This window comes from Fundulus heteroclitus, chromosome 15, assembly GCF_011125445.2.
Source record: "Fundulus heteroclitus isolate FHET01 chromosome 15, MU-UCD_Fhet_4.1, whole genome shotgun sequence".
Taxonomy (NCBI): domain Eukaryota; kingdom Metazoa; phylum Chordata; class Actinopteri; order Cyprinodontiformes; family Fundulidae; genus Fundulus; species Fundulus heteroclitus.
The window spans coordinates 8,317,741-8,332,098 of record NC_046375.1 but is presented as its reverse complement, the minus strand read 5'-3'; the positions used below and the strand labels follow the sequence as shown (position 1 = coordinate 8,332,098).

Genomic DNA, 14,358 nt, shown 5'->3' with positions numbered 1-14,358 from the left:
TGAAAGAAAAAGTACTTATTAATGTCATGTAGTAACATAAATCAATAATAAATCATCTAATTCTAGCAAAATTTAATAATTTGGCAAGCATTTTTACTAAAGGGACATAGGTCAGGATTTCAAGGCTAATAATCCGCGGTTTGAGTCAGAAAGCTTGGATCTCATGCTTCAAGTGCAAACAGACATACTACCAAAGCTCCACTTGGCGAAAGGCCTGAAATAGGAGCCTTGTAACAAAACCCAGCTACTTAAAACAGCTTAAACTGACAGCATGGTTAAATAACAGGAACATGGCTGAGCGGGAACAGGCTGTGGGGCTGTTCAAAAAACCGGTTCTGTGAAAGGCACATGTTTCACCGAACATAAACAGAATGGCTTTACACCTATGAACCATGATAAACATTGTTCATCTTTATGAGTTTTCTGCACTTTGGTGAAGCTCAAGCATCTGTTGTTGTTTTTTTATCGGGTTTGAAGGAACATTAAAAGAAATTGGTCGGTGGTTTATTGACTGAAAAGGGATACAGTAAACAAGGATTGTGAAAAATAAAAACAAAAATCAACAGTTGTATGGAGCAATCAAACATAATCAACATCAAACCAAATACAATAATTTTGGTCTTGTCTCTTTTCTTGATTAGCTACTTTTAAGGCTCACATTAAGATCTCATTCTAAGGATCATTGAGCACAATGACAAGTGAGAGAAAAATAATTATATATAAAAATTTACATTTAGATTCTAATGCTTATTTTTGTTGCTTTGGCAACTGTATTTTGTGTCAATTCTACATATGTAAATAATACTTTTGCTAATTAAAACAAAAAAAATCCACTTTATCCAAAAGTGGACAAACTTCCGTTACAGCCGTTTACTCTTTAAAGAGTCCTTTTTGTTGACATTTGAATGCTAATGCTATCATTGGTCTTTTTCTTTTAGCAGCTAGCACGTGTAGCATTGCTACATGTAAAGATTAATTCACCGGCTTGCTTCATATAAGAAACTGAATAAAACAACTTGTGACAAGCAGATTAACTTTAATCAGAACATGTTTGTTACACTCTTTAAACAAACAATTTTGTTAACATTTGAATGCTAATGTTTATCCTTGGCTTTTTTTCTTTTAGCAGCTAGCATGTGTAGCAGTGCTACATGTACAGATTCATTCACCGACTTGCTTCATATAAGAAACTGAATAAAACGTAACTTCTGACAAGCAGATTCACCTTTATCAGAAAATGTTTGTTACACTCTTTAAATCAGACAATTTTGTTGACATTTGAATGCTAATGTTTATCCTTGGCTCTTTTCTTTTAGCAGCTAGCATGTGTAGCAGTGCTAAATGTACAGAATTATTCACCGACTTGCATCATATAAGAAAAAACTGAATAAAACATAACTTCTGACAAGCAGATTAACCTTTATCAGAACATGTTTGTTACACTCTTTAAACAATTTTTGGTCATATTCTGTTGCCAATGTCCATTAGCTTTAGAAGCTAGCATTCATGGCTGTATCATTTATAGGCTAGTGGGTTGCTACTTATACTTATAAACCTATGTAGCACTGTTATTATACTTAACACTAAAAGTGCTTTACACTAGAGCCACATTCAGCCAACCGCACACACTGGGAGGCAACTCCGGGTTAAATGCCTTGCTCAGGGGCACACCAAGTGTGTGTAAGAAGCTTAAATGTACCAACACTTATTGGATTGCAAGGTAACTGTGGCTCTTTCCACAATCTAAGCTTTTATTAGAACATGATTGTTATACCCTAATCCGATATTTAGTGATTCATTTGTTACCTAGAGTAGAATCTGCATCAGCAATCTTATTTATCATATGTAATTCCACCAATTTAACAAGCAATTTAGCTTTTGATTTAAAGCCAATAAGAATAATAGACATGTGAAATAAGAAGTTAAAACTACAAACAGAATACAATTAACTTTAAATTGGAATAACTTGTATGATTTTACATATTTCTGGAAAAAATACTTTGTGTTAATTGTGCATATATAAAAAATTGTGCAAATTAGGCTCTTTAAAACAAGCTGCTTGTGTTATCAAGGCCTGAAATTAAGGCATAAATGGACAAGGAAACGGGAAAAGCTTCTGGCATCATCAGTTTCATGCACAGAATAGAATAATACAAGAAAGGCACACGGTTAGGGTCTTTATGATGTTTTATTCCAGCACAAGTTGTTTGTGTTGTAAAATGGCTGTGTAGCTAGGAATTAAAAGGAGAAGTACAAAATGGAAAATCAGAGACAACTCTAGCATAATATGTTTTAATTCCTATTGTGTTCATTCCCTAAAACCACATCTTGGAAAACATTTCCCTGCCTTCTTTGGAAACATGGTGAAAACATTGAAAATTAAAAATCAAAATTAAAAGCAGAAAGATTATGCTTTATTTCAAGTCACTCTCACAATGAAGGGGAGTCTGAAAGGGACAGTGGATGAAACACATTTACAGTCTGATTCAAAATGTTTTCACCTACCTAAATCAGGTAGCCCTTTTTTTTGTTTTTCACACAGTTTTTACCAACAGTGGCACAGCAGGAGGGCAGCAACTAAAACGCACCTTTTTTTTGTTTTTTTCCTTCTTTTTTTTTTGCATTAGTTTGACAATGATTCGACTGCTCCTCGAAGAAAGTTACAAATACCCAACCTTAAAACCACGACACGGGTACATTCGAGAGAGCTTCCCTCGCTCGTGACGGTGGCTCCTTCCTCACTCCGACACCTCGGAACCGCTTTCGGAGAAATACACCAAACCCAAAAGATGTCGAGAGGGAACGCGAGGAAACAGCATTGTTTGAGATTGTATTCAACCGGCACGTCCGGTAAGGCTTGAGATCTCTTCTTCCAAATAATTATTATTTAAACAGTTTGCCACTGGGGCCCCCGTGTGTCACTTGCACACCTGGAGCTACAGCAGCTATAAATCCTCATGAGCACATTTCCAAAAATACAAGATAAAAACAAAAACAAAACAAAAAAAATTACAGGGTAATACTGTAAAGTTAAGGTAAAATCCTTTCTTCTTCGTTTTTTTCCTTAAACATTCATATTTCAAAATAAGATTTCTTGAAATGATCATAGACCACCATTGAGACGCTGCAGTCATTCCTAACATTTTCTCAACTTTGTTATGTACAAGATTTAAACATAGCATGACATGGAGACATAACAGTTTACGTAATCTAAAAAAAAAAGAAAAAAAGAAATTTAATTTAAAAAAAATTTACAAATAAAAATTTGACCACTGGAGGTGAAACGGTTTGCGAACTGTGACGTCACAGAGCAACACGACATGAGCCTTATATATAAAAATGAGGGGTAAAGACGACCACACGCACACTCATTTAGGCAGGTTATGCTGTAAATTTACAGTTATGACACTTATAACTCTGTATGCCAAAATCTCTATCATAGAACGCTAAACATTAGGGTAGCTTTCTATAAAACCAAGGAACAAAGTGTACGTTCTCACCACCAACAATAGCTATTATATGGCTTAAACATCTGTTTTCTCGATTCAGCCTCGCTGAAATTACTGTCGGGACAGAAGTTTAATCTCCTGCATCGACACATGAATGTATCTGTGTGTGAGTTGCAGCGTAGAGGGGTAAACAGAGGAACCCAACAAGGTGCAGTGCTGTCTAAAACATTTTGGCCCCTTTCACATCTATTGTGTTTATTTCTTCTTTTAAAATCACAAAGGATTCAGATCATTAAACAAGTATTAACATCAGAAAAAAATAACCAGAGCAAACAGAGAAAGCAGCTTTTAAGGATCAATTCCTTTAAAACGAGGAGGAAGAAAAGCCATCCAAGCAAACCTGGCCCTGTGTGAAGGAGTAATTAGTTTTATGAACAAATTAACTGTGATTGGCTACTTTGTTTGTTATAATGCCAATAGCTGCACCCAGTCCTGTTGAACACAATTAATCACTTAAATAGAACCGGGCTGACAACAGGAAGTAGGCCAACTTATCTCAAAATCCTAAGAAATTCAGGAACAGACTGGAAATAAAGTCTCTGAAATCTATTAATCTGGAAGGTCTAGAAGGTTTTATTTCCTCTGAGATTCTGGGATTCTGAACTGCAATGAGAGCCATCATTCACAAAGGGAAAAGACACAGAACAACGGTAAGCCGGTCTGTCCAAATTGCTCCGAGAGAACATCGACGACTTATCCCAGAGGTGACAGAGAACAACGTCTGCAGGCCTCAGTTAGCGCCAGAGTTCATTATTCAACAATAAGACAGAGTGTGTGCAAACGGTTGCCACATTAAGCCGGCCCCAAACCACATGTGACCAGAAACGACTCATAAAGGACTTTCCAGACTGCCAAAAAGAAATCTGGAAGGTCCTCAAGACTTTTGGCAAAATAATCTCTGTATTTATGAGACAAACAGATTTTCCCTTCTGGGAGGTGTGCGTCTTGCTACACGTAGTTCAAAAACCTGACAGCATTTCTAAAAACAAGACTTCCCGTAACTGACAGAACCAGAAATTTAGCTCTATAGCAGTAGACCTTGAAGGAGAATTTCAGCCATCAGTTCATCACCTTATTCTCAAGCAGGCCTGGGTTATGCAGCAGAGCAGCGATCCGAAGCCCACCAGAAAACCTCTGGACGGCTCAAAGGAGGAAAAAAAAGGGCAGAGTGGCCTAGTCAAAGTCTGGACTCTTCTGTAATTGACAACTAATTTCTTATTTATACAGGTAAATTACTTGAATTTAATAATGATAATATGGTTAACACTTGATGATAGTTGCTCCTACCAAGGATTAAAAACACCCAGGTACCACCATTAGGGGACAATTAGCTTTTTACATTGGGCCACATGTAGGTTTTTCAAATAATAACCTAAAATATCATTTAAAAATTATTTTTTTTGTTATCTTTATCTGATATCAAAATATGTTTAATGATCCGAAGCGTTTCATTCTAAGGAAGCAAAAAAGCTGAACAAACTCTAAAGGGGTCAAAACATTTTCCACAGCGCTGTTAAGTTTTAAATGAGCAATCTGCTCATCGTTTCCTGCTTTTCCATTGTTACATTTTTTATCGGTTTTGTTTTTATTAAATAAACTTGACGGTCAAGTCCCGTCTTTTTCTCTTTTCTCTAGCGATGCGTCAAAGCCACAATCCCTTTAGATTTTCAGCAGAGTAGAAACATAATCCCACTTTTTTTCTTAGCAAGCTCTGCCACAACAGACACATGGACAGAAACCTGATGATTTAAAAACAATCCCCCCCACCCCCACCCCCCAAAAAAATAAAAATAAAAATAAAAAAAAGAAGACATCAAATACAATGGCGGTTGTTGTGAAGATATGCGGGTTAAAGGAAGAAAAATAAAAATCAACTAAAGGATTGACAGCTACCATTTTGAAGTCTTTCTGGGGGGGGCGGGGAGCAGTCAGGGCAGTATGGATCCTTAGTGCAATGAAGGCCGGCGGCGTCGCCTCAACATCTGGACAGCCACCCGCCCTGCAACGTGTGGCCGGCTGAATCACCGGCGGGCTCAAAGAGAGGTCCGGCGGGAAACGGGGAGGGCTCCGGACTCTCTCGTAGGGAGGAAGAGGAGGGGCGTTTAGCTTCTAGTCGAACGTTTTTTCTGTTCACAAACATGTCCAGACGTACTGCATACGCTGTAAAACTACTACGGCTGAAGCCTCGGAGAGAGGGGGTGGGGGGGGAGGGGGGAAGTCTGGTCCAGAGCATCTTCTGGAGGAGTCCTGAGCCTCGTTTCATCACCTTTCAGTCAAAGTCATGTGTCTACATGTATGAGAACGTGTAAACATTAAAAATTCAAATAGTGAGGGGGCGGGGGGGTGGGTGTGGGCGATTTTTTTTTCCCCCGCTGGCGCGAGTGTGTGGCGTTTGGGTGTGTGTGCGAGACACCAATCTGGGTGACCGTGTTTGTGTCGTATGGACTTTTTCAAATCTGTTTCTTGTGGTTTATAGTTTTTCCTTTAGGTTCTCTCCAATGCTGCAGATGTACATTCATCCATCGTAGGGGAAAAGGAGGGGAGAGGGGTCAAAAGTGTGACGTTGGGTCACACACACAAACACACACACACAAACACACACACACACAGACACACACACACACAACACGCGGCGACTGATCCTGAGGCTTTTCCATTGGTCCGATAAAGACTCCCGGCTCGTCCGCGCGCTCAAAATAAACAGCAGTAGAGGTACTGGAGGACGTTGTACCAGATGTAGCCCGAGGCGAAAGCAAACGACTGGACCATGCACAGCCACACGGGGTCCAGGATCATCTGCCGGGAAGCTGCCTCCTTCTGGCCTTCTGGAGGGGGGAATGATCCTGTAGGAAGACAGAGAAAACAAATCATCACTTCGCTCTGATTCATTTTACCTTAAAGTTAAGGCTGCTTCACACGGCGGGATTTTTAAGCCCGATTTTCGCCCCGATCGTTCCATTTCCGAGATGCACAGACTATCGACGTGTCTCTTAAGATGATCTTAAGAGAATACTCAGCCGTGTGTGGTGTGTTGTGTTAAGAGCGATCGGGACCGCTCTGACCTCAAATCGGATATATTCAACATGCTGGATCGTCTTGCCCCGATATCCTATTCAATTAAGTTTTATTTATATAGCGCCAATTCATGAAACATGTAATCTCAAGGCACTTTCCAAAGTCAAATTCAATCAGATTATACAGATTGGTCAAAAATGTCCTATATAAGGGAACCAGTAGACTGCATCAAAGTCCCAACAAGCAGCATCCACTCCTGGAGAAGCGTAGAGCTACAGGGAGAGTCGTCTGCATTGTCCATGGCTTTGCAGCAATCCCTCATACTGAGCAAGCATGAAGCGACAGTGGAAAGAAAAACTCCCCATTAACGGGAAGGAAAAACCTCCAGCAGAACCAGGCTCAGTATGAACGGTCATCTGCCTCGACCCACTGGTGGTTACAGAAAACATCTATATCTAGAGGCCATTTTTGTTGCTTGTGGTTCATGCATAGACACAACAAGACAGACAAAAAGCACAGAAGCACACATTGATCCAGTAATCTGTTCTACATTAGATGGTAATAGCAGGTGATCTGTCTTCTCTACATCCTACTGTGTGCGGTGTTCCCTGAGGAGAATTGAGCAGGCAGCATTATTATCGCCATTATTCTTCCTGGTCCTCCATGTTTATTTACTCTGTGAATTCACGCTTTGATCTTGAGAGGATTCACAAGATATCCCGTCTGACATCTGGATGATCTTAAGTGAAATCTGTTCGTGTTTGGTGTGTTGAGTCCGCCGTCTAAACCGGACACCCCACACTGAACAAGCAAACCTGTTTTATCTAGGATCTTTAATGTTACCTGTGGCCCCTCTCTTCGTCTTTGAAAATCGGCGACTATTTTAAAATCCTGCCGTGTGAACCAGCCTTCAGTTTGTATGCTTTGGATTAGTTTCATGGAGGAAATTCTTCTTGCTGATAATAAGCTCCAACATGTAGTCGTAATTGGTAAAGAAGCACAAGAAAGGATCCTGGTTAGGCTGCAAGTTCTCTGGTTCCCAGAATCCCAGAGACCGCCACTCTGGGTCCCTGAGCAAGCCGCACAGTGGCAGCCAGCTGCTCCCTAAAATGGACACGTTTAGTCATCAAGATGATGATTGTTATGATTATTATTGATAGTCTGGTGAAATGGGTCTCAGCTTTACTAGAGAGTGAACTAACTTTCCTGGAGAAAAATGATAAATTTAAACTGAACAAATCGACGGGTCAAACGTACCTGTGTCGTAGAAGTGGGCCAACAACTCTTCCTTCTCCACGAACCTCTGATACAGCCAGTCAGTCAGGGCCTCCGACTCCACAGGAACCTCTTTTATTGGGTACATTCTGAAGCAGCACAAGGAGACAAGGGGGAACGCCAAGGATTAAAAACAAAATGTTTATTTGCTTCAGTCCCAGACCTGCAGAAGAAAATCTGCAGGATTTTAGGGAGAAGTCCAGGAGAATCGGCCTGATTTAAGTCAATTATTTATGGCTTCTTCACATCTGGGCAACATTAAACTGACAGTTATATTAAATAACCCTTATTTAATTAAAACAGTTCCACTTTATCCATCCCAAATCTCACTTTCAGGTAATTTTACACCGGTCAACAGATTTCTGTTTTTAACAACCAGCATTCATTACCAATGAGTACAATTAGTACAAAGGGAAATTTGGATTCATTTAAATAACAACGTTGCTGACACTACTTATTAAAACTGCCAGACTGTGAGCATTTTAGCAGTCTGAACTAAGGCTACGTTCACAACGCAGGTCTAGATGCTCAGCTCTGATTTTTTGTCATTCATACCACAGATTCAATGCAACTGCCATCAGACTTCAGTCTGAACTGTCCGCGGCCCAAAAGCGACAGAAGGAGAAAGTAGACGTTGCACAGCAGCACACTGCTGTGTAAGTAGGAATGGATGTAATTGTTACTAGAAGTGTTCAATAAAGCTTTATTTAAACAACAACATCAACAACAACAACAACACGTAATAGTGGGTACCAGCATTTTTGTGTTATGAGGTTGTTCAGCAATTGGAGGTCACAATATTAAGAATACATAAAATGGTAGCCTTTTGTGGAGCCATGACTGCTACTGGTGTAGAGAAGTCCGTGTGGACGTGCAGCGAGAGCCAGGACAGTGACGTAAAAGTTGGATGAAATGAGACATGACCGTTCAGACTGTTGATGCTTTATGGGATATTTATCCGATTTAGGACAACATACAGAAGTGGCACAAATTAGATTTTTTGGGGGCGAAAAGATTAGAATTGTGCCATTCACGGCGGCATGAAAAGATTGTAACGGTGCCGTTCATGGCGCCATAGAAAAAGATCGTAATTGTGCCGTTTAAACCGCCATAGCAAAAGATCGTAATTGTGCCATTCACGGCGCCATTAGAAAATATCGTAATTGTGCCATTCACGGCGCCATTAGAAAATATCGTAATTGTGCCATTCACGGCGGCATGAAAAGATCGTAACTGTGCCGTTCACACCGCCATAGCAAAAGATTGTAACGGTGCCGTTCATGGCGCCATAGAAAAAGATCGTAATTGTGCCGTTTAAACCGCCATAGCAAAAGATCGTAATTGTGCCATTCATGGCGCCATAGAAAAAGATCGTAATTGTGCCGTTCATGGTGCCATTAGAAAAAGATCGTAATTGTGCCGTTCATGGCGCCATAGAAAAAGATCGTAATTGTGCCGCTTACACCGCCATAGCAAAAGATCGTAATTGTGCCGTTCATGGTGCCATTAGAAAATATCGTAATTGTGCCATTTATACCGCCATAGCAAAAGATCGTAATTGTGCCGTTCACGGCGCCATTAGAAAATATCGTAATTGTGCCGTTCATGGCGCCATAGAAAAAGATCGTAATTGTGCCTTTCATGGCGCCATAGAAAAAGATCGTAATTGTGCCGTTCATGGTGCCATTAGAAAATATTGTAATTGTGCCGTTCATGGCGCCATTGAAAAAGATCGTAATTGTGCCGTTCATGGTGCCATTAGAAAATATCGTAATTGTGCCCTTCACATCGCCATAGCAAAATATTGTAATTGTGCCGTTCATGGCGCCATTGAAAAAGATCGTAATTGTGCCGTTCATTGTGCCATTAGAAAATATCGTAATTGTGCCATTTATACCGCCGTAGCAAAAGATCGTAATTGTGCCGTTCATGGCGCCATTGAAAAAGATCGTAATTGTGCCGTTCATGGCGCCATTGAAAAAGATTGTAATTGTGCCTTTCATGGCGCCATAGAAAAAGATCGTAATTGTGCCGTTCATGGTGCCATTAGAAAATATTGTAATTGTGCCGTTCATGGCGCCATTGAAAAAGATCGTAATTGTGCCGTTCATGGTGCCATTAGAAAATATCGTAATTGTGCCCTTCACATCGCCATAGCAAAATATTGTAATTGTGCCGTTCATGGCGCCATTGAAAAAGATCGTAATTGTGCCGTTCATGGTGCCATTAGAAAATATCGTAATTGTGCCCTTCACATCGCCATAGCAAAAGATCGTAATTGTGCCGTTCATGGCGCCATTGAAAAAGATCGTAATTGTGCCGTTCATGGCGCCATTGAAAAAGATCGTAATTGTGCCGTTCATTGCGCCATTAGAAAATATCGTAATTGTGCCCTTCACATCGCCATAGCAAAATATCGTAATTGTGCCGTTCATGGTGCCGTGAAAAAGTTAGGATTTGGGTCACTTTGCCTGCTGTGTGAACGTAGCCTCAGAGTCTGGTTCCTAACAGAGCATTTCCCATCATACTGGTGTCGGTTACACCCGTCTGTGTTTGCAGATTTCTTTTTTTTTTTTCTGTGGATTCATTTGCTGGCAGCCTCAGTGGAGGACCACAGAGAGACAGAAGTGCTGAAGGGGGGTGCCCCCGACAGCAGACAGACTCATGGAGCTCCACTAAATGACTCAGAAGGGAGTGGGAGGACCGAGTCAGGAAAAAAAACAGAAAAAAAAAAAAACATCATCTGACTGCTAAAGTTCAGTCAGTTCAGCCATCAAGATAGTGAGAAGTCAGTCGCAATTCAGCGAGAAGTAGCACTTTAGAAAGCCTCGGCGATTCAGCTCTATATGTGGAGGCAGGGAAGTTTTCTGTTTTTCTAAATGCAGACAGCAGTCGTGAAGAGGAGCCAAGAGCAGGGACAAGTAGGGGTACAAAATACACTTTTATCAGGACTCTGATTCTTCGTTAAACATTTAATCTCGGGGAATGTAAGCATATTGTTCCAGCTCAAAATTAAAATGTTTGTATATTTTTGGTCAACAGAAAAATAACGATTAAAAAACCTGTTGAATGTTGAGTATTCTTACTGCACTGCAAAAACTGAACTAAAAATAAGTAAAATGTTCTTAAAATGTGTGTATTTTTCCTTGAGTTGAGCAGGTAAATAACATGATCTGCCAATAGAATAAGATTTTTGCTCTTAAAATAGGAACAATTCATCTCCATGATCTTATTTCAAGTGCAGTATATCTAATTATCTTATTTTAGGGGTCAAAATACTCATTACATTGGCAAATAATCTTATTTACCTGCTCATATCTAGGACAAAAACACTAATTTTAAGCACATTTTACTTATTTTTAAATCCGTTTTTGCAGTGTGGTGGCAAATATAGGGAAATCTGCAAATAAAGCAGACGTATTACAGGGACATTTATTTACTAGTTTTATTATTCTATAAAAAAAATTAAAAGATGCCTGCATCTATTGTCTGATTTAAGAGCCCAAATTGCAAATAAGTTACTTATTTGTAGAGTTGTAAAAATGTGAATAAAACTCATTAGTAAACAAATTTTACTCATGCCACAGCTGTTTATTTCAGCTCTTTCATTTGATTTTCTTCAGTTGGGTACGCTCGCAAAAATCTTGTTAAAACTTGAATAATAAATTGTAAATAATACCCCTTTTCTGTAACTATTTATCAGTTTGATAACTGATAAAAAAAAAAAAATACGGCAGACTTTACAATCTTGAAGAATAATATGATACATTTCTCCGAAATAAAAACAAATTAAATTGAAAATATACTTGTACTTTAAATTGAAAATAATTTTTGAACGGTTAATGCAGAAAACCCAAGTACTGTATGTTACTGACCTCTAATATTTGTCATTTGATAAAACAAAAAAAAAAGCAAACATGTTTTTTTGTTTGTTTGTTTTTTTTTTCCAATGAGGATCTTCCCAAAAATTGTCTGTCCTGCGATGATTAATTTGAAATTCCATCATTATTGATGGTGCATGGCTGACAAGAGATGCTGAATGAGAAAGGTCACTTTCACATGCCAGGAGTGCCGGTGAGATCTCCTCTCTAGCCAGAAGGGGTCTCTAGTAGGCTGCCATCGCACAGCGGACAGCTCCTGGTCACCTCCAAACACAGATTACTATCTCCTCCCTCAGATAACCACTTCCTCTGTGCTCCACATTTTCCTGCCCACCGTGAGCGTGCATCTGTGTGCAAACAGTAAAGGGAAGCAGAGAACGCCACTGTGTGGACTGATGCAATGACCAGTGCATGCATTATCATCGGGTTCAGAACGAGGTTCCCCATAAACAGCAAAGGCACGAGTCTGGTGCGGCTACAAATCACTTGAAAATAACCCGTAAGAACCGGTGATTAAGAGATGAAACAATAAGGCATTCACAATTGAACGCATCAATGTCTAACTCAGTAGTAAGGTAGTATTTTTATTTTTTTATTTTGTGGCTCTAGTGGCCTTTTTTTTTGACAGTTGCTCGACAGGAAATGGGTCAATGTGATGATGTGGTCTTTTGTTTCTATTGCGTTCAGTTCTGAATCTCCACCTGGTTATATTTTCAACCAAACTTATGACTAGTGGTGAAGTTTGTTGTTTATTTCACTATGTGCTGGAAAAACAAGTGTAAAGCACACCCTCGACAAAAAGACTCCAGTCCTTTCTAAACAAATTTCTAGTTTTCTTACTTTGCTCATTCACAACTTCACAAAGCAAAGGGATTTTCTCAGTTTTTTTTGCACACGTTTTTGTACAAAATACAATTAGATGCAAACAGGCCCATACAGCTCAGCCGATGGAAGCAGTTTGTACGCATTATTTTCCACATCAGGTGCAGAAAAAGAGATTTTTTTTAATACAAAAAAAGATAAAATAATAAGTTTTAACTGCATCATAAGGGAATCGTGTTCTGAGATGAGTCTCTAAAAAGTTGAAGCTAAAAAGCTTTAATTGATTTTAGAAATATATCAAATCATAAAATTCTAACATGCATTCATCATGCAAGAATCATTCTATACTAAAATAAATATTAAAATTTTCTATACTAAAAATATTTTAGTATAGAATCATTCTATACTAAAATATTTATATTGCATATAAATAAAATGAACTAAAATAAAAGACATATTTATACAGTGTAACTAATTAGCTGGTCCAGGAAAATGTATTCAGCAGCAGCCCTGCACAATTTCTGTCTTTCTGCTATTTTTGCCTGACATGACAGGGTTTCAATGCATTACTACTTTTTTTAGCTACAATTGTCAGCGCTTCATTCTGGCTTTACCAACACCTCTGTTATTAGTAGCCACATTAGTCTCCAATAGCTTTACAGCTAAACAAAGGCGTAATGGAGGAAGACACGCCAGTCTGTTTGGTTTCTTCACTGTTGAGTATCTGACTGAGCCGTCAGCTGATTCTAACATTTATCCTGCGTTGTACGTTAACGTTTAAGGCCTAGTTCACACGTAGTCGTATATCTGGGGAAAATGGATACATTTTTATGCGGTCATTTATGGGTAAAAAATTAACGCTGACAAAGAGGAGCTGATTTCTACATTATTGTTGTGATTGTTTACAAAATGTGTCTAATCAACTAGACAAATTCATTAACCTACGACATCTCTAGTCGTTTATTTCCGACTGACATTCCCTCGGTAAAGAACAGCATTTCCTCTTTTCACCTCAGTATGGAGACTTCAAAGTAAAAGCGTATATGGAACATTATAAACATTATAGCTGGTTCAGAAGTTGTTGTTTTTTTTACAAGCCCAGCTGCTCCAATATGTTGAGGTCCAAAGTAGGGCTGCACAATTAATTGCATTTGCAATATAATCGCAATTTAAAAAAAAAAAACCACAATTTCCAAATCGCAGAGGTCTGCAATTTCTGACTATGTAACAATTAGTGAATTAGATGCATCCTTTAGGTGTCAGTAATATGTTTAAAGTGGCTTTGCCTCCACATGGAAGGGAAGATAGTTGCAGCAGTGAGATAATCTAATTTTATTACTTGTTTTAGAGTTTATATAATCATACTGTTTTACCAGAAACTTTCAGGAATCTCACAACAGCATTAAGTACTGGTCAATCAGTTTAATACATAGACTTGTTTGGTGGTTGCAGTTTATGTTCAACAAGGATTGATGTCCAAATCAATAAAAAGCTGTTCTCTTGAATGATTCTGATTAATAAAAACATTAAAAGTTATTGTTTTAAATAGTCCTCGTTTACAAACATCTTTATCTACAGGCCATTTTTGTTGCTTGTGGTTAATGCAGAGAAAAGTTAAAATCAAATTGCAATTTTGGTTGAAATATATCGTAGGCAGAACGCAATCATTTCTGCTCCGAGTTGAGACGCAGCGGCTCTTTTAGCACCTGATCTACACAGCGATGAAACAGATTGATTTGTTGTTTGTATAGGTTTAAAAAGACATGATAAATTAAACTAAAAAAAAAATAATAATTTTGTTCAGCCCTCGTCCAAAGTAGAAAAATCGCTTGGAGGTACGCTGTTTAACACCGGCC

At 38.9% G+C, this 14,358-nt stretch overlaps 1 protein-coding gene across 1 annotated transcript in view; it reads right to left on the bottom strand.

Moving 5' to 3' along the window:
- Positions 1 to 5,874: 5,874 nt before the first annotated feature.
- Positions 5,875 to 14,358, bottom strand: part of lpgat1 (lysophosphatidylglycerol acyltransferase 1) — a 74,012-nt gene continuing 65,528 nt past the window's right edge. Inside the window, exons 7-8 of the mRNA XM_012869124.3 lie at positions 7,782 to 7,888; positions 5,875 to 6,352 (exon numbers count right to left, since the gene is read on the bottom strand). Of these exons, the coding sequence (XP_012724578.2) occupies positions 6,201 to 6,352; positions 7,782 to 7,888 (259 nt within the window). The 3' untranslated portion in view covers positions 5,875 to 6,200. The remainder of the gene's footprint in view (positions 6,353 to 7,781; positions 7,889 to 14,358) is intronic.